This window comes from Salvia miltiorrhiza, unplaced genomic scaffold, assembly GCF_028751815.1.
Source record: "Salvia miltiorrhiza cultivar Shanhuang (shh) unplaced genomic scaffold, IMPLAD_Smil_shh original_scaffold_269, whole genome shotgun sequence".
Classification (NCBI taxonomy): Eukaryota; Viridiplantae; Streptophyta; class Magnoliopsida; order Lamiales; family Lamiaceae; genus Salvia; species Salvia miltiorrhiza.
In genome coordinates this window covers 225,685-247,538 of record NW_026651514.1, presented here as the reverse complement: position 1 = coordinate 247,538, position 21,854 = coordinate 225,685, and the positions used below count along the sequence as shown (strand labels likewise).

Genomic DNA, 21,854 nt, shown 5'->3' with positions numbered 1-21,854 from the left:
ATTAGTGTATTATGTATATAACTTATATAAAATTATTCTTTTAACAAATACATATAGGTTAACAGAATTGTTAACAATTAATCAGCATATTATATATTTTTTTAAAATAAATAGACACACGCATACAGTCAAATACACCCCTAACGTTTATCGCAAAAAGCAAATAGGTCCTTAACGTTATGTTTTGTGCAACTAAATCCCTAATATTCATAAATTGGGACAAATAGATCCCTCAGTCTAACTTCTGTTAACCTACCGTTACTGAATTCAATTTTTATCATTTTCCGGAGAGTCACACCATCCTACGCGGGATTAGAAGAGAAGTTGGAGAGACTTCAAAAGCTCTTCTAACAAACTTATCAAACAAAGGGTTTTTTCTCCAAAATTCTCAATCACTCTCCACCATCGTTCTCTCATCTGCTCCATCTTCAGCCTGCAACTGACTACAACATCCTTCGCCTTCTCCGCGCCGTCTGTCTCCTGCCAACTCTGGTGTCTTCTCATCCTCTGTTGAGCACCAGCGTTCTCTAGCCTATCCGAGGTAAGTCGCAAATTTTAGTTTATCTTTCTCATCCGATTTATTATTGCAGTTTCAGATACCTTTCTTATTCAATAAAAGCATGTCTGAGAACGCCTTGAATCGCAAGGCCAACAGCAGGCTGTTCCATAAAATCTGACACAACCTATGACCAAAAATCGAAAGAGAAAAAAATGTCATACATGGAAAATATAGAAGATGCTTAGCACTTGAGAGTCCTCAACTTGAGTAGACAAAGTCGTAGCATATTGAACAAATATTCTTACATTTAAGGGTGGACTTGATAGTTGCTACTCGTAAGAGTCATTTGGACATGAATATTACTCATTTGAATTAAAGAAAAAATAGTACAAAACTCTCATGCTCATAGTTTCAGGGCACACAATAGAATCACTTTTCTTTTTTCATTCTTTACGGATTCATCCAAGAAATAAATCAATTTGCTTTGATTGCACCTGCTAAAATACATATTTCCAGATCTGGTATCTCATGTCTTATCAGACCTTTCTTCTAGTATTTTTGTTGCAGTGCATCTTGTATTTCTGTCCCTGACATTGCAATGACTCAAGATTGTTCTGTCAACAAAAGGTTAGTAATGTGATTGTTTCTTACACGTGATTTTTATTTTAGAGCCGACCAAGCATTATGATGCATGAACTTTAAAAGAAAATATTGTTTTATACTTGTTACAGCTTGTCCGAGAATAGAGATTTTTGGATTAATTTTGATGGCTATTGGGAAAAAATTGGAACTTGGGTTTATAAATGTTGGGATGCAGATATTGTGAGTGATAAAGTGAGCAAAATGACTTTTGATCGTATCAAGAAACATTTTTCTGACTTGGGGTATCCAAATCCTAAAGCTATATGTGTTCGTGACCCTGATAAAAATTTCAAAGAGGGTTTGTATCTAATTGAGGATGAAGAGTCTTGTAGGAAATCTCTACAATATATTGAGGTACTTAATGTGGAAAAAGTTGAGTTCTTTATTGATGATGATAATATGTCATTACCAGATGACATTACTCCGAGTATATTGTTAGTTCCTACTATGTCTAGTGATGGTAACAATATACAGAGTGAAAGAGTACAGGAATTGGTGGACGTAAGAGTTGTTTCACAATATAATTGGCAAGAAAGTGAATATGTCAACCCTGTGGGTTACATTAGTGAAGAAGATGATGCTTATGATGATGGTGAATTTGTTAGCGAAGACAATGGTACTGAAACCGAGGATGATACAAATGTAGATGATGATATTGAGAATTTGGCAAATGATAATGGATATTTTATGTTGGGGAGGACATTTGCTGATGTAAAAGAGGCACGTGAAGCAATACACGAGTATGGGGTGAAATTTGGATACAAGCTAAAGTTTGTAAAGAATGATACTACTAGAGTAAGAGTGCATTGTGGAAATGAGCTACACTGTCCGTTTAAGCTTTTCATATCTAAGGATGGCGAGAAAGGTGGTATGGTTGTGAAAACTGCTGCTTTGGAGCATTGTTGCTTTAGACAGAGTGAAGTACCTAGTGCAAACCAACACTATATTGCTAAAATGTTCAAAGATACAATTTACAAGAATCCAAAGTTTAGAGCAAAAGATGTGCAACTCGAGATTAAAAAGCATTTAAAGCAACAAGTTAGTGAGTATAAATGCAAGAGGGCAAAAAAGCAGATTCTTCATGAATTGCAAGGAAGCTTCAAGCAAGAGTTTGCCAATCTCGGGGCATATGCTGAGATATTAAAAAAAAGTAACCCAGGAAGCAAGTGTGAGATTCAACTATCAGAAGAAGGACTAGAAAATGGGAAAAGAATTTTCAGAAGAATATTTGTCATGATGGATGCTTGTAAGAGGAATTGGTTGGGTGGATGTAGACCTATCATTAGTTTAGAGGATGTTTCTTGAAAGGAGTTGTTCATGGAATGTTACTTACAGCAGTAGGTAAAGATGCAAATGATCAAATAGTACCTATCGCCTGGGCGGTTGTTAGCAAAGAAAACAAGGTCAATTGGAGCTGGTTTTTATGTTGGCTAAGGCAAGAATTGGAGCTTGATGATGGGTCTCGCTTCACGATTATATCTGATATGCAAAAGGTTAGCAAACTTCTTTATATGCTAGTTTCTTTTATTTTTTTTGTTTAACTTCATACTAGTTATCATGAAACAATTTTTAACTTTATTTTTGTAGGGTTTGATTGATGCTGTCAATATGACACTACCTAAGGCAGAACATAGATGGTGTGCAAGGCATATTTATGCCAATTGGAGCAAGAAATGGAGTGGAGGGGAGCTTAAGAAAAGATTCTGGATTTGTGCATGGAGCACGTTCGAGGAGGGAAAATGAGATCAATGAGATCAAAAAGAGGAAAACATGGAGAGATTGGTAGGGAAAATGCTTCTACTACAAATTAGACTTTTAAACGTTAACTTTTGTAGCTTCTGAGCAAGTAACTTTTTTTCTTGCTGATGGAGTCTTATTTATAAGTTAGCATATATAAACATGTGGTTATATGCTATCTTGGTTTTTTTGTATGTTATTGGACTACAAGAATGATATTTTTCTTCTTTAAAATGAAGTACCTTATCCTGACTTAATTCTGATGTTGTTCTTTTCTTTAGCTTATCATTTTTGTGTCTCTTTAGATTATTGCGTTTATAGGTCTGATTATGGCTTGGTAATCTTTCTAATGCTTTTAACATCATTTTTTAAATGGTTGCCCTGGTAGAATAAAATACTAAGCATTAGACATGCAAGTTCTGTTGCTTGCTTATCTTGTCTGGTTCTCTTTATTATGAGTTAGAAGAATATCTTGTTTTGTTCCTACGTAGATTAATATAGCTCAGCAGAAAATGATAAAAATTCCCAAAAAATGATAAAAATTGAATTCACTAACGGTAGGTTAACAGAAGTTAAACTGGGGGATCTATTTGCCCCAATTTATGAACGTTAGAGATTTAGTTGCACAAAACATAACGTTAAGGACCTATTTGCTTTTTGCAATAAACGTTAGGGGTATATTTGCTACTTAACCCTATTGACTGATTATTGAAATTACCTTAAAAAACAAACCGCCACAAATTTAAAGGAACAACAAACCGCCACAAATTTAAAGGAACAAATGTTTAATTCATTATTATCTTTTTTTGTTTTAAAAAACAAATTAGCTGTTACCTTGCACACAAATAAGAGTTGTGTAAACTACCGTCACGGGAAATACAAAAATTTTAAATTTCAATGTTAACTTGTATTGCCACCTCCCATCCCATTAAAAATTGTTGCTGTACTGAACTACTGCTATTAGACATACCCAGTCCACTAGGAGCAAGAAACGTTAAAACCAAATATAATGTGTAGAGAAAACCGGCGGTATTTAAAAGAGTAGATCCGGTCTGGGCTTCATAAAATGAAAGCCGGGCGGTTTGCTTTAGTAGACACATGGCGGAATCTCAAGGGCAGTGTTCATGTGCACAGTGTGCAGCATAGACACTACCATCTTTCCCTCCATACCAAACTTATCATGAATGGAAGAGATACTATATTTGTAATAATTGTAAGTTCGATAAAAAAATCACTATAATATAAAAGTTCACATTGTTTTAAAAGTTCACGCACTACAAAAAAACGCGTTTTTACCGGCGAAAACTACCGACGGCAAAATTGCCGTCGGTAGCTAACGGCGGCACGGCGGCGGCAGTCTAGGCGACCCGAACTTTCGAATTTACCGGCCATCTACCGACGGCAAATTCCCCGCCGTTAGCTAGCGGCGGCGACGCCGCCGTTAATATTAAAATACGCATTAAATAATTTATTTTATAAAATTAACGACGGTAAAGTTGCCGCCGCTAGATAGCGGCGGCATTTGCCGTCGGTAACCGTTTAAATATAGGGCAGCGGGTTCCTTCTTTTTTCAGTTTCTGCGCCGCACACACACACGTAAATCCACCCCCCCCTCCCCTGCCTGCTGCTGCTTCGCCGCCGCCGCCGCCCGCCGCCGCCCTAGCAGGTATCTCTCTCTCTCTCTCTCTAGATCTATATATATATATATATATATATATATATATATATATATATATCTCATTAATTTTAATTATATATATATAATTATATAATTTTCACTTATATTATTTATTGTAGTTCGACGACCTCGTTTCACCGCCTTCTTCACGACACCCACCGGAAACCACCACCGTACGCTCTCTTATTTATTTATTTATTTAATTATGAATTTATTTATGTATTTAATTATATATTAATTAAATAGATTTATTTGTTATATATAGTTAATTAATTTATAATTGATTTTGTTTATAACTAAATTATATGAAGCATGATTAATTTTAAATTATGAAGCATGATTAATTTTAAATTATATTAATTTTAATCAATTAGTTTAAGAATTGTTTGTTAGAATAATTTATATATGTTGGATAATTTTGTTAAATTAAATGTTATGTGCTATGTGTTTATGAAATGTTATATTATTATATATATATATATATATATATATTGTGGGATAGATTTAATCAATTTCTTAAGGATCTTCTCCCTTTGGGATAGAAATTGATTATTTCTTAAGGATCTTCTCCCTACAAATGATTGTTTTTAATTTAATTACCATGATTTTTATTGCTTTTATTTGTATTGTATTATTGCTTCGACATTGGGGGGCCGGGTAGACCTAGTATAGGCTTAGTAAATTAGGACCACTATGGTCACTATAGTTGCTGGTAGAGTCGAGCACTTGGTAGTTAGGATAGTGGGGTTATGCTGTCGAAATTTTGTTAGATTTCAAGTAATTTATTATATTTTATTTGTTTTTTTCAATTAGAATTTGCAAGAATGAGTGATAATCGTACGTGGATGTACGCGAGATACAATGATCGTACCGCATTTGAAACGGGGCTTGAGTTTTTCCTTGAGTGGGCGTTCAATCAAACGGCGTACACAGATGGACAAGGTAACATTAGGTGCCCGTGTAAGAAGTGCAAGAATCAAGCGTATTTAGATGTACCTACGGTCAGAGAACATGTTAGTAGGCGTGGATTTGTCCTGAATTACAAAGTTTGGGTTTGTCACGGGGAAGCACCGCTGTCTATGCCGAGAGAACATGCTATAATGAATGAGGATGATGGATTATACAATAACTACGAAAGGATGGTGCATGACCATGCTGGACCTAGTAATTATCAAGATCCTCCAAATCTGGAGCAGCCGCCCAATAATGACGCTCAACAGATTTATAACATGTTGGATGCAGCGGATACTCCATTGTACGCAGGATGTGACACGTACACACAATTAAGTTGGATGACTCAATTCATGAGCATAAAGACTGAAAGCCACATGTCAGAGTGGACTTACAATCAGATGTCTTCGATGATGAAAGCTGCTTTACCAGAGGGTAACAACTGTCCAGAAGACTTCTATAGTACGAAAAGAAATCTACGTGGTTTGGGTTTGCCAGTAGAGAAGATCGATTGCTGTGTTAATAACTGCATGTTGTATTGGGGGGAAACTAGTGAGCTACATAGTTGTATGTTCTGTGACCAATCACGATATAAGGACAGCTTGCGTGCATCTGAGAGTCGCAGAAAGAAACAAGTGCCCGCCAAACAGATGCACTATTTTCCCTTGACGCCCCGATTGCAGAGATTGTTTGCATCTCCTGCAACTGCTGAACATATGCGGTGGCATGCGACCTCCACAGACGATGGGATAATGCGCCACCCGGCCGACTCTCCGGCATGGAAACATTTGAATTCAATCTTTCCCGGATTCGCCGATGAGATCAGAAATGTGAGATTGGGCCTCTCTACAGATGGTTTTGCCCCATTTGCACAATCAGGGCGTCAATATTCTTCTTGGCCAGTTATTGTCACGCCGTATAACCTGCCTCCGTGGTTGTGCATGAAAGAACAATTCATGTTCCTCACAGTCCTCGTACCTGGCCCATCAAACCCAAAGATGAAGTTGGACGTATTCTTACAGCCATTGATACACGAGTTAAAATCTCTGTGGGAGGTTGGTGTGAACACTTACGACATATCGTTGAAGCAAAATTTCCAGATGCGAGCAGCTCTGATATGGACTATCAGTGATTTTCCAGCGTACGCTATGTTGTCTGGGTGGGGTACAGCTGGGAAATTGGCATGTCCACATTGCATGGAGAATACAGAAGCATTCACTTTGCCGATGAGTGGAAAACAATCGTGGTTTGATAATCATCGGAAGTTCTTACCTCCTAACCATGTGTTTAGGAGAAACAAAACTTCATTCTTGAGGAATAAGACATGCAATGTTGGTCCACCAGAACAAAGATCAGGAATACAAATCTTGAATCAAATCGAGGGGTTAGGCTTCGTGAAGGTTACCGAAGACTTCGATGGCAGGAACGCTCAACTCGCCAAATATCAAGATGTAGGGTGGAAAAAGAAAAGCATATTTTGGGATCTACCCTATTGGAGACATCTTTTGATTCGACATAATCTGGATGTCATGCACATTGAGAAAAATGTGTTTGATAACGTGTTTAATACTGTCCTGAATGTGAAGGGGAAGACAAAAGATACAGAAAAATCTAGAGAAGAATTGAACACCTTCTGCAAGCGGAAAGAGTTGAAGAAAGTGGATGGAACTCGAGGGTATCCGAAAGCATGTTATACGCTTGACAGAGAAGAGAAGAAGATCTTACTTCAATGGATCAAGAGTCTTAAGTTTCCCGATGGGTACGTGTCAAATATTAGTAGATGCGTTGACATGAACGCCCTGAAGATGCACAACATGAAAAGTCACGACTGTCACGTGTTCATGCAAATCCTTCTGCCTGTTGCATTTAAAGAACTTCTTCCTAAGAATGTTTGGGAGGCAATTACAGAGTTAAGTTTCTTCTTCAGAGAATTAACATCCCGCAACGTGGCCATATATGACATGAGAATACTGAGTGAGAAGATAGCTGTTACTCTTTGCAAACTTGAGCGTATCTTCCCTCCTAGTTTATTTGATTCAATGGAGCACCTACCAGTTCATTTGGCAGATGAGGCACGATTGGCTGGTCCAGTGCAATATCGGTGGATGTATCATTTTGAAAGATATTTGAGGACATTAAAAAATCATATAAAAAACAAAGCCAAGGTTGAGGCGTCCATCGCCAATGCATACTTACTTGCAGAAATGTCAACCTTCTCTTCGTTTTACTTTGAAGATCAAATATCTACAAAGTGGACAACTTTGCCTCGCAATATTGAGATGCCCGTTGCTGAAAATGATGATCCTCTTTGTCTCGCCATATTCAAACCTATTGGGCGTTCACTTGGCCGAGGGACGAAAAGATACATGGATGAGCGCGAATGGCTTGCTGCACACATGTATATTTTGAGCAATTGTGCAGAGGTTGCAGAGACATATAGCAAGTGAGTATTCTCGTTCAATTTACGTATAAGAAGTGTTCATCATATATAGGTGTTAACATATTTATTTGATTCTTTGTATCCAAGGATCTTCGAGGAGGAAAAACGATATGCAAATCCTTACATGACTGATGCAGAGTTTGAAGTCGCGTTTCACAACGAGTTTATTGTGTGGTTTAGCCATTACGTAAGAGACGATAAATTTATGTTAAATATACATTTACTTACTCTAAAATTGGCTAGCAAACTTAAATGATATTTGTGTGAAACAGGTTTGTCGTCCTTGTAACGACGAGTTGAACCCATATATTAGGTCGCTTGCAGCTGGACCATTAAGGGAGATTGAAACATACTCCGGCTATTTCGTGAATGGCTACAGGTTTCACACAACTGATCATGATAGAGAGAGTGCGACTGTGAACAGTGGCGTTTGCATAAAAGGCTCGGTCTATGGTAGTGATAGAGATGTGTTAGACTTTTATAGACGTCTTCAAGAGGTTTGCGTGCTGGAGTATCCGGGGTATCCAATTAAGCAGACAGTCTTGTTCAACTGTGAATGGTTTGACTTGTCGGCTCAGGGAACTTCTATTGATACAGACTTCAAGTTAGTTTCACTGAACCACACACGAAGATATAAGAAGTATGATCCCTTTGTTTTGGCGAGTCAAGTAGTTCAAGTGTTTTACTGTCCCTATCCCAGTACGAACCAATCAAAGAAAAATTGGTGGTCAGCATGCAAAGTCAACGCAAGATCAAAGGTTGAAGTGTCTACTGCAGCATCTACATCAACATTAGATCAACCATTTCAAGAAGAAGTGGTTACTATTATGCCTACTCACACAAGTGTAGGCATTGAACAACCACTTCTCCTTCATCCCCTCGGTGGAGTCGTTGAGATTGAAGATGACGATGAAGCAGAAGACGATGATTCCCCGTTGACATCTAACGATAGTGATGATGATAGTAGTGATGCTTATGAATAAATGTAAATGCACATATGACGTTGAATTTGATTGCAAATTTGTTATGTTTGTTAGTTACTGTTAATGTTATGTTTCGCTATATATTTGTTAATTTAATTGTATGCAACAGGCATCATGTCTACCTCTCGAGGTTTCTTGGGATTTGGGAGGCGATCTGGCGTTAATGCGCCAGAAGCTACAGCAGATACATCTGATGGGTCTGGGACGCATATTTCTGGGACTCCCGAGACTCCCCAGGCTTCTAGTAGTTCACGGGCTAGAAGGCCTAGGGGCCCTACAGCTGCCGCTATCAGAGAGAGAGAGGTTAAGGCACCTGATGGGAGGACGGTATTTCAGAGGCATCCTACGACTGGGTAAGTATTTTAGTTAAAATTACTGTTTCTCGTACACCATGATTAAGTGACAAAATTACTTGTACACAGTGTTTTGTTGGAGCCCACTGGCCTGTCCAAAGCTTGCACGAGCACATTTAAGATGTTTGAAAACCCAGGCGGGTACACATGGAAGTTGACGCCCCCGGCGATGAAGGATAAATTTTTTGATGAATTACAGGTACAATTAAATTTATAATACATATAAATATATCATATTAAATTGTTAAAATGTTTGATATTAAATTAATTCTCTTTCTTTCAACAGAAAGAGTTTATGTGGCAGCCCGATGATGAGCGTGACGTGAGGAAAATGTGGGAGACAAAAGCCCGCAAAAGGTACTCCGACATGATGAGCGACTACAAGACAGATCTCAAGCAGTGTATCCGCCAAGGGAGAGAGATGTCTAGGCCCGTCTGGATGACTCCCGATTTTTGGACTGGACTCCAGGATTACTGGCAGCGTCCCGAGGTTGAGGCTGTTTCAGATCGAGCACGTGCCAACCGGATGTCCGAGCCCGATGGGGAGGGTACAAGGATCAGTAGGCACGTGGGCGGGTCCCAGTCGACTCGTATCCTGCAGCAGTATATGGTATGTAATTAACAAATAATTAAGTATATAAATTAAATTAATATATTGACTAATATAACTTATTTATCTTATATAAATGCATCTACAGAGCTTGGATCCTGGTACTCCCCAGGATGCACCGAACTATGCCACCTTCCTCCGCCTCCACACGTACGCCGACGGAAGTTATACGTAGGAGAGAGATGCTAGAATTGACGTAAGTGTTTAAGTTTATTCAAATATTTAGTGAATGTATTTATTTTCTAACAATTATGCATTGTTATGTATGTATTAGGCCGAGGTTCATCGACTGGCCGCTGCCACAGGACGACAGGAGCGGCTAGACGAGGTGTATTTGGAGGTGGTGCAAATTGATAGGTCACGGATCTACGGCGTCGGGAGTGCCGGGCAGAGTCAGGCTAGTAGGGGGTCTATCCGCAGCACGGGCAGTTCTGCGGTGTCTCAGCAGCTTTATGAGACACGGATCTCCACGCTGGAGGAGCAATTGGCGGCAGAGCAAGCACAACGCCAACAGATGGAGGACCGCATGGCGGCAGAGCAAGCACAACGCCAACAGATAGAGGACCGCATGGCTCAATTGGAGGCGTTTATGAGGATGTATAATGCTCAGCCACCTCCACCCCCTCATGCCGATGATGATGATGATGATGCTTAGAATTATTAAAACTATATATTTATGTTTTCAAACAAAATTACATTTGCACTTTCTTTTCAAATTTATGTTTTATTGAACTATATATTTCAAGTGCTTTAATTATTAAAACTATATATGTTTTATATATTTAAGGCAATGATGATGATGATTGCATTTAACATAAACAAATAAATTCAAATCACATTATAATAACCAAATTAAAACACTTTTGGTGTATTAATGTTAAAAAAAAAAATATTAATTAATTAATTATTAAATATTAATTAAATATTTTACCGACGATAAAAATAAGGACCGAAACGAACTCGCTCACTAATTAACAACATATTTCAGGTATTATCTCCACATATTCAAAGATTATAATTATATGAGTGAGTATATAGCATTTAAATGAATTAATAGATGTAGATATATCAATAATACGAGTGTTCTGTACTGGTGATCACTCGAAAAGAATTTCAAAGTTAAGCGTGCTTGACACAGAGCACAAGCAAGATGGGTGACCCACTGGGAAGTCGGGTCGCCGACTGGGAAGTTCGTCTAAAGTATGCAATACCGTATAAATACGGAAATAAATTTTGGATATACAATATACAATAAAATAAATAAATAAATAAAATAAAATAAAAAAATAAAATAAAAAACATTACCGTGGGCAAAACGCCGTCGGTAGTTACCGACGGCAATTTGCCCTCGGTAAATACACGGCCATCCTCCGGCATGACCCACCGGCCGGCGGTAGCTTGTTACCAACGGCGGTTCGCCGCCGCTATTTACCGGCGGTAATCGCCGTCGCTAGTTTTCCGGCAAGGTCAGCCGGAATCCGGTGGCTCTCTACCGACGGCAAAATAGCCCTCGGTAACTAGCGGCGGTGTATGCCGCCGCTAATTCTCCGGCTAGGCTCCGCCGTTTAACGGCGACAATTCCGGCGGCATCGCCGCCGTTAACTGCCGACGGCGGATGTTCGCCGCCGTTATTGTCGTTGCCGACGAACCTTTTAGCGGCGGGAGCTTGCCGCCGTTATCGCCGCCGGTAACACTATTTACCGGCGGCCGTCTTTTGTTACCGACGGCATTTAGCCGTCGGTAATCAACGCTTTTTTTGTAGTGACGGAAGTGGCCGGGGTTGAGGCTAGTTTTGAAATTGCTCTAGATAAATAGGATATATGAAAGGTTAATTAATTGAGATTAAAATCCATTACTAATCTATTCCTTAGATCACATTTTAAGTTTCATAATTCACGTTTGATTTAATTGTCTATTTTACTGTCAAGTAATGATCACTAGTTAATCAACTTATGTTAATGATTAGTCTAAATAGCTTTAGCTCAACGAATTAGTTGTAATGACTAATCCTTGTGGGATACGACCATGCTCACCACTAATGCAATTATACCGTGTACTTGCTACATAGTGTGAAATTATAAAGCGAACACATATACATAAATCTCTAAAACATAATACTTTTTCTTTTTTTATCTTGATGATAAGTTGAGGACTTTTCTTTTTCTTCTCTAGACTTCATGACTTGAGCAACGATTTATCATCATCACTTAAAACTTCAATGTAGTCTTTAAACGTAATTTTGCATGCATGCAGTTTTATGACAAACCCTAGCACGAGAGTATCAAGAGTTAATCTATTTTTTCTCATAAAAGATTTCATATCTATTATGTACACAAAAATGACTGGATTGAGAAATTAAAGCAAGACAAGATTCTAACGACTATCAGACGTTGATGGCGACGAACTCAAAGACGATACAGACAACGAGAAACAAGGGGTGGCCGTAGAGCTCACCGGCGAATTCCTACACAAAGGGCACGAGCCGTTGAGCTTAAGCCACTCATCTATACAATTTGCATGAAAATAGTGGTTGCATTCCGGAATGCTTCTTAGAGTCTCTTTCGGTTGGTAATCGGATAAGCAAATTGGGCAGCAAACATCGTTCACTTTTGGGAGCCTACGGCTTTCCCCTAGCACCGTCGTCGGATACGACTCTATGGTGGGTGCGTCAAGGCCGCTCACCGACCTAATCACCGGCCTTTGGTCGGAGATTGTCACCGGGAGGTCGGGGTTGAGGCGGCGCCGGAGGTTGGCAGCCCGAATCATGCCGCAGGCATAGCATGTGAGGCCGATGAGACATACTAGTCCAGGTATTCCAACTCCAATTATGATGCCATATTTTGCACTTCTTGGAAGAGCTACACAAAACATAACATAGTTATGACTTATAACTTATAACTTATACTCCCTCCGTCCACTAATTCAGGACCTAAGTAGCAAAACACGGACTTTAAGAAAAAAATGTATTTTTATTAGTTGAGTGGAGAAAAGGACCCACAGTTAATGTATTGTTTATTAGTTGAGTGGAGAAAAAGTGTATTGTTTTGGGACCCACCAATTCAATATAAATAAAAACTTACTAAAAATGGATAGGCCTTGAGTTGGTGGACGTCCCAAAAAGGAAAGAAGACATTGAATTAGTGGACGGAGGAAGTAACTTATATAAGCTCACTCCAACCAACTATAATAATAATAATAATAATAATAATAATAATAATAATAATAATAATAATAATCATCGAAAAAAATTGGTTTAAAATACTATTATACCTTAATTCACGTGAATTAATCTTAATTTATAATTAAAAAACGTTGTGATTGTGAATTGTTGTAGTTGTGAGTTAGTAATAAGATCACAATTATAAAAGTGCATTTTTTAAAATCCTAATGGCTATTTTATCTTTATAATACTAACAAAATAGATACTCCATATGTCCACAAAAAATAGTATTAGAAGGGGATGACACAATTTTAATAAAAATAGTTGAGCGTATTGTGAGTAAAAAAATCTCACTTTAAAAATAGTGTTAATAATGATAATTACTTGTATGCGAGTGAAGAAAATGACCCGCCATGTGGTTGAAAATATCCAAAAATGGAAAGAGATTATTTTTGTGGATGCTCCAAAATGATAAAAATGAACTATTTTTTGTGAAATAAGGGAATATTTTATTAGTTTACACTATAAAATATTTAGGAAAGATTAGGAACCTCTGTCTTGACCCATTTTATAATGATACGCAATTTTAAGAAATTGGTGTTGTATATTGTGAGTGGGATGAGGGTTCCATTTTATTATAAATAAAAAAATTAGAATAAGTCAAAAATTGATGAAGAGACCAAAATATCAAAATGAATAAAAAATTAATAGAGGGAGGGGTAGTATAAATTTAATAGTGAAAGGGCTCTCTAGTCTCTATATGAAAGTTGTTTTAATCCACCGAAAATGGTGATGAGAAAAAGTGGATTCTACTTTCAATACCACAAATTAGGGCCCCATCTCTATAAAAATAAAAAATAAATAAATAGAGAAATAGTGATATTCATAGTGCTCTAAACAGCCATAGGTTAATTAAAAATAAATTTAACATTCAATCTACATAATAAATTAATCTTTTAACAGAAATCTTCAGAATCTTCTATTATAAAAATATGTTTTCTTGCACATCATCATATAGGAATAGGACAACACATATGTGTGTGTGTTGAATCAAACACCGACGATTTAGATGAAATTGATGAAACACAAAAGGGCAAAAAAAAGGATATTTGTGAAGTAAAATGAGTATTTTTTCCAACAACAGTCCAAACAGTCTCTTCTCCTACAGTCCTACTTATGCCTAATAATCAAATATTCGTCACCAAAGACAATTACGTTCCACCTATCAAAAATTTTGACTCATTCAAACAATTTATTTAATACTACTACCTTATACTCGCATTTAATTTACAGTAGTTTAATTTGGTTGCCCAAAATATCCAACTTATTAAATCGACATCTCAGTGTGTTCTCGAAAATATCCTGCTCACATTTCAATATTTCAACCCCATTCGTTTAGCTTTTTTCATTTATCTTTTTGGGTTATTTTCTTACATTAAAAAGACTACCAACTCTTTTGAGTGGTGTGCTGTGCGATGGAGATTTATTAATAAAGTTTCAATACGTCATCACATCACACATTATTCGCACGTACATTTTTAGAAAAATATTTTTAGATTTTCTGTGGTGGTGTTTAGTTATTGAATTTGATAAATTTAGTCTCATGATTTGTATAATATGTTATTTGATTAAATGGCCTCGGCTTGTAACTTAATTTCGAGACAACGTCACATAAAAATTAATCATGACTTGTGTATTTTGGTCTCCCTAAATGATAAATTTTATTTTAGATAATTTTGAATCTACTTAATTTGAATAATTTCAAATCAATATAATTTGAGTGATAGTATGCACTCTATACATACTCGAGTTATAGATGGCATTCATTTCTAATCAAACTTCTAAAAGTGTGATATCTTTGATAGGATAGCATAGAAAAATATACTATCTCAGTCTCTCAAATTTATTCATTTATTTTCTTTTTGTTTCCTCCTCCAAATATATTTCCTTTTTATTTTAAGACAGTACCCTATACATAATTTAATATTTTTTCTTTAAAGTGGGACAGCTTCTCCCCTCTATTTTTTTTGACTTGGGGGAGTTGGGGAGGGGGAGCAGTGGGGTTTGAACCTGGGATCTCACTGTTCACACACATGAGGTCGCACCGCTTGGTGTCCTCGTTTCTCCCCTCTAAAGAACTTAAAAATAATAAAAGATGGGAACCGCTCTCCTTTTTTAAATTCACAATAAAACAAAACACGCCCTAATATTAAAGTCAACTTTACAACATAATTTTGTTTGAGAAATAAGCTTCGCCATCCCATTACAAAATGGCAAAAACTTATGTGCATTTCTGCTCATTCATACTAGTTAAGTTTTGTGAATTCTCAATTACAGTAAGATTTATTTTAAAATAAATTAAAATTAAGATGGATGTACAGTACATTGATAAGAGTACGTCTATGGATAAGAATCTTCAACCTAATAAAAGTAAATTCGATATTCTTTCACTATCTACAAGTATTACAAGTATTAATCGGATATCTCAATTTACCAAAATATATGTATATACTCCATCTCTCTCACAAATCTTGACACGTTTGTATTTTGAATAAGAATTATTACATTCTCTCTCTTACTTTATCACTTTTATTACCTTCTCTCTTACTTTATCACTTTTATATTTTATTAACTACACACTTAAAACACTAATCTACAATTTCTTAATTCTCGTGCCGAATTCAAACGTGTCAAGATTCGTGGGACGGAAGGAGTACATGTTGTGATTTTTTATAAAAAACACTGCTAATCCTCAATCCAACTTCTTGGGGCTAATTTCTCGGCCAGAAGCAAATATTAAAAAATGAAAATAAAAGATGGTTTTAATATCCCTCGTCAGTTCAATTTTTCACAACTCCTCTGGCATTTCATCAAACAGTTGTTCTCCATTATCTTCTTACCCCAATCCAAAACTCGTTGATGAAAAATCAAAAGCAATCAAAGGAAATTACTGACCTGATCTAGAGCGGCGGAAGCAAGCAACTCGAGAGCCCGGGCGATCGTCCTTGAATCCGCAAATCCCGCCCCCAATCTCACAGTCTCGGCAGAGCGGATCGTACCACACCAGCTCCAGATCCTCCCTCAAATCCATCGACGCCCACTCGAACTGCGACAGCGTCCACTCCAGCGGCACCTCCACGCTCTTAATCCTCCGGCACGTCTCCGGCGCCGGCGCCGACGAATCCGACCTCGTCGCCAGAACCGTGTGGTTCCTCCCGCTGAGGCAAAACAGCGGCGTGTAGCGCGTGGAACCGTAGTCCATGAAATCGGAGGAGCAATTTAGGAACGTGTAGCTCCTCGTGTAGGCGCCGCGGAAGGGCGAGCCCGACGCGGAGAAATTGAGGATCCGACCCGGCAGGCACGAATCCGGGTCGTTGATGAAGAGTGCCTGAGCCGCGTAGTCTATGTGGTCCACTACGAAGGAGCCGGATTCCGGTAGGGTTAGGATCGTCTGGTTTTGGGGGTTGCAGCGGAGCTCGAAGCCCAGCGAGCCGCAGCTAGCCGACTGCCGGTTCAGTACCCGGAAAGGGAAGCGGATCTCCGGGCCGAGAACGGCGTGGCATGATTCGGGCTTGCATGGAGCTGCGGCGGAGAGAGAAGGGAATGAGGAGAGAGAGAGAGTGAGGATGAGAATTGCTGCTGTTATGGCATCCATTTGGTTTTTCTCTGAGGGAATTTTATTTTATGTTTCTTTTCCTTGGATTTTTGTTATGAATAATGAATGAATGGAATTAACATTTTACAAAAGTAAAATAAATTAATAAATGTTGTTTATTTTATTAATTTTTGAGTGATATGAGATGTATGACTTTTTGGGGTAGGGAGATAGGGTGGTTGAATATTATTTAGATGAAATGAAAAGAGTTGGCTAAGTGGAAGATTTGAAGGTGATTGATAGTGTTGATGAGAAGTATACTTGTTTATATGCTTGGGAAGAAAAACTGTTATTGAAAAGAAATAGTCCAAGCATTGCTGTATGGTCCTTTCTAGAATATTAGTCGTACAATAAATATTAAGCATAATTGTTGAACAAACAGTTACAATAAATACAGCTCTAGTAGAACGATAAACAAATTAATGTTGACAAACTATAGGTTGGACGGTGAAGGATAGTAGTTTTGTTTTCCTAATTTAGCTAAGGGTTAAAGTAATAAAAATACACGATATATTTTACTCCCTCTTAGTATGACCTCTCTTGCGATACACGAGTCACGATATATTTTACTCCCTCCGTCCACAATTTAAAGCTCTACTTGCTCTTAAATTTTTGTCCACAAATTAAAGCTATATTCTGCTTTTTGTACTTTTTCTCTTCTTCTTTTCCTATATTTACTACCCTTTGTCACTAATGAATCCACCTTAAAACACTTTTATCATTTTTATATTCTATATTTACTACACTTTATCACTAATGGACCCACTCACAACATCTTTATCACTCAACTACCCTTATATTTCATCCACATCACCTTTTCAGCTTTCTTAGTCTCCGTGCTCTCACCAAAGTGGGGCATTAAATCATGGACGGAGGGAGTATTATTTTAAAAATTTTAAATTATATAAAATATTAAAATATTATTATTTATGAATTAAATTACTCTATCCGTTCACCAATTCATGTTCTACTTTTCTTTTTGGTCCGTCCATCAATTCATGTCATACTCATTTTTAGTAACTATTTATACATATTTAATTGGTGGGTCACAATAAACAATACACTTTTTCTCCACTCAACTAATAAACAATACATTATGTAGGTTTCTTTCTCCACTCAACTAATAAATAATACACTTTTTCTTAAAATCCGTGTTTCCTCCCTAAGTCATGAATTAGTGGACGGAGGGAGTAATTAATAAAAAAAATATGTTAATTTAAATATTAGTATTTAATTTAAAATAGTGTATAATAACAAAATTACTCTCCCTGTCTCATTTATAATGTCCCACTACTTTTGCGATCTCATTGCTTAGCCAATTTTCAGACTTCTCAGTCGAAGCTTACTCGTCAATTTCTCTTTACTTCTTTACTTTGTCTTTACAACTTTGTGAGGGTTTCAGATAGGGGTTTCTCCAATTAGGTGAACATACTGTTACAATAAAGAACATTTTCTTTGGATGAGTGTGTCCGCTTCTATAGGCTTAGGATGTTTACATTCAAAATGCCTAGTCTAGGTACTGAAAAAGTATTCTCAAATATGAACTTGGAATTTACAATTTAAGATCTAGTTCCTAATTCACACATATGTTGTTGGTTTCTAAAGATAAACCACAAAGGTTAGACATTTCAAGATCACAACATTGTCTAGAATCCACCTCCACACGTAACTTGTTCTTGTGATGTATATATAGACCGAAGAATGAATCTAGCCGTTGGAGAGAATCTCCTTCAAATTTTGATCTGTTGATTTGTTCGGAACTTCTCGTTGTATCAAGAAATGACTGAGATGTTAGACCTGCACATCTGTATGTTGATGTTGACGTTCAACAGTCATCCTTGTATCCTTTTCTGAAAAACAAGATTCACATTAAATGCACATTCAGTAGCATTTGAATGTTCAGAAGGTTGATACGCTTTTAGGATTGATATTGTTGTTGTGTCCCGGAGGGTCACTGAACTGGTGTAGGGGGGAATGGGAATACACCAGTAGGCCATTTTAAAAACTAAAACTTTTTTCTTTGACTGAAGTCAGTAGTGTTGACGAGATCAGTGAAAATCAAGATCTATTGAAAGAAGGAGTAGACTGATACTGATATTGTTCCAGTGGATAACTCAGTATGAAGAACAAGTCGACAAACTGATAGTTCAGTTAAAGCTTCAGTCTAATCAGTTGTAAATCAGAGTGAGTGTTATAAATCTTACTGACTACCCAAAGTTTTGTTAGTTAGACTGATAACAATTGGTGCGCAGAAGCGATTTTAAAGAAATAGACTTTAGTGAATTAGATTGTCAATTTTAAGGTTTCTCTTTTCAAGTTAACAATTACAGTATAGAAGCTTTGTGCACAGATAGAATATGAAATACTGAAAGCAGTAAATGACACAGAGATTTTTAACGTGGTTTGAAAAATTCTTTCCTATGTCCACGGTCAGTTGATCACACTGACAATCGATTACGCTTGTGCTTACGGGTGCACAGCAAACCCATCAACTGAAATAACTATTTCAGTACCAACACACTGGGTTGAATTTCTCGTCTCTTTTCTCAATCTCGCAGATTAGCTAAGACTTCGCTCGTCTTGCTTGCAGGGGCTGAGAACTCTTCAAGTTTAGACAACCGTCTAAAACTCTATCACTCAAACACTCTTTTCGCTCGGTTGAAAAAAGGTTTGAAAATCTCCAACTAGGATTACCGAGAACAGCCTCTCAAGTAATCAAGGACTAGGCTAAAGATGTATGAATATGATTGCCTAGACACTTCTAAGAGAGTGTTTATAAATCAGGAGAACTGATTTTTACAACAGGGTTTACTCTCTTCTTCGATTCAAGATTGATTGCTAAGTAAGTGGCTGACTCGATATTTTGGCAGAGCTTCAGTGTAAGTCTTTGAATCGGTGAGGTTGAAGGTTGTTCCTTGAGCTCTATTTATAGGCGGAGGATGAGGAATAGATCCGTTGGAGGAGGTCCTTCTTCACATACTGTCGTTGACACTTGATTTGATCTGTGCTCAGGGTCTTCGTCCTCTATCTTCTTTTTCGCCGAAAAGAGTATGGTCTTCAGGCATGGGGAGATGGTGTTACAGTGTAAAGTAACACGGATGAAATAACTCTGCTCGGTGAAGGACGATTTGCCATATCCCAGCATTAAATGCACTGTCCTTTGCATTTAATGCAGCATGTACCAGAAGATATCCTTTGTCTTTATTGGTCTAAGCGATATGTACTTGAATGCATCTTCAGTCCGTCTTTTTATAGTTTCAGTCCGTTGTATTCTTCTGATCCTTAAAACAAGCTTTCAGAGAATGTTTCGACTAAAGATTGTTGCATATTCCAGTACTAGTCCTTCATTTAGTTGCAATAACTTCAGGTGAACTTCAGTTGGTCAGGCTTCCAAACTTTAGTCCACGTTCTTCAGTCAGCTCTTAATCAGTCTTCAGTTTCCAGGTCTTCTGTCTTCAAGCTTTGACGCTTCAGTCTAACTAGATAATGAACTCTAACACTTGAGTTCGAAAAGAGTCTAGTCTAGAAAAAATAAAATCTAAGGGTTTTGGGATCATCAAAATAAGGTTATGATATTTCTTCTATTTTCCAACAATTGCTTTAAGCTTGTTGACTTTCAGGCTGACGTAGCATGAGTGAGTCTAAGCACGAGTCATCTTGTTGTTCTTCTGTCAGTCTGCTTTGATTAAACTGATGCTTCCATCAGTTTAGCGTTAAGAGCAGCAAAGTCTTTGTGCTTAAGTGGATGGGCATGAACACTGGTCAACTTTACCGCCAAGCTGACCCTTCAGGCTGGGACTTTTCCATCAGCCTGGGACTCCAGCTGAGTCTTCTATTGGGATCTTATCTCAACTTGATCTTCAACTAGAGTTTTAGCAACCTTCGATTTTTTTCATAAATTGCATCAGCTTAAATTATTGTAATATTCTTAAGTTATGTTTTGGTCATCAGCAGAGCCATCGTTGGGTTTTAGCATTTAATCAATACTAAAAAAAAAATTCAACAATTTTCTTCTTTTTGATGATGCCAAAATATGAACTCAAAATATTTACAAGCTAGAATCTGATTCCAGATGTGGAGATCAACAACCTATTTGTTCAATTTAAAACCAAGGGTTCTTTGCAATTTATAAAGAACAGAACATAGTGCAAAGAGTGTATAATAGACAGTTTGAAGTATCGTTTCAACATAAAAGTTTATTGATCAGTTTCCGAGTACATCAACCAAAGAAATAAAATAGACGTAGACTAGACTTTGTTCAATAATTATTCTACTGAGTATCTTCACAGGATCTGCCAATCAATTTCTTTAATACTTCAATTTGTTTCTTTGTTCAGCTCTTGCTGCTCTGACTTTAAGAACAACTTTGCAGGTTTAACACAGTATGACATTTAGCTTCAGTTGTTTTTGTCTGCAGCCTGAACTTTAGTTATTTGAATCTTAGACTTATATTTTAAGTGAAGATGAATATATTATTTACAAGAAACAATATACTCGCATGACCATTTTGAAGAAGAAAACACAATATTTGGCCACTAATTGAAAAAACACAAAATCTGACCATTTTTTATGTTTTAGGACTGTTTTGCCCTTAATTAGGGCGGACATTCATGTCAGATTCGGGTTTGCGCGCGGGTTAGACACACATGGCACTATTACTGTCAATAGTGCCATATACTTGTGTGCTGATATTATTTAGATGAGTATAGTTATATGACCATTTTGAACACTTTCTCGTAGAGTTTAAATTATCCACTTAGGGTGCTGCACGAATGGTACTTATGGTCATATTAGTGTCATTAGAGTCATATATTCTCTCTTATGTAGTGTTGCACGAATGATATTTATGGCCATATCAGTGCTAGAGGCATTCTTGTGTGCTCCATGGAGCACCGTGCTCCATGAAACTAACACTTGCATTAAATGACATTAACACTAACACTATTTTAAATGACACTAACACTATTTTGTTTTACAAATGACACTATTGCATTAAATGACACTAACACTAACACTATCTTGAAATGACACTAACACTATTTTGTTTTCTTGGAGTGGATGGGGAACTAATTACTAACATCTAACATGACTTTGCCCGATCAAAAAAAAAAAAAAAAACTATTTTGTTTTACAAATGACACTAACA

General features: G+C 37.2%; 1 protein-coding gene across 1 annotated transcript; it reads right to left on the bottom strand.

Annotated features, from left to right (window-relative positions):
• Positions 1-12,168: 12,168 nt before the first annotated feature.
• On the bottom strand, positions 12,169-16,944 carry LOC131003789 (putative RING-H2 finger protein ATL21B). The gene is made up of 2 exons (XM_057930343.1): positions 16,009-16,944; positions 12,169-12,751 (listed from the first exon to the last, which is right to left on the bottom strand). The coding sequence occupies exons 1-2, from the start codon at positions 16,706-16,708 to the stop codon at positions 12,267-12,269; spliced, it is 1,185 nt and encodes a 394-aa protein (XP_057786326.1). The 5' UTR covers positions 16,709-16,944; the 3' UTR covers positions 12,169-12,266.
• Positions 16,945-21,854: the final 4,910 nt, after the last annotated feature.

Excerpts from the sequence above, each read along its gene's own strand:
- LOC131003789 (XM_057930343.1), bottom strand. The coding sequence starts at position 16,708 with ATGGATGCCATAACAGCAGCAATTCTCATCCTCACTCTCTCTCTCTCC. Across the intron at positions 12,752-16,008 it reads CTTCCGCCGCTCTAGATCAG|CTCTTCCAAGAAGTGCAAAA; the intron begins GTCAGTAATTTC and ends TGTTTTGTGTAG.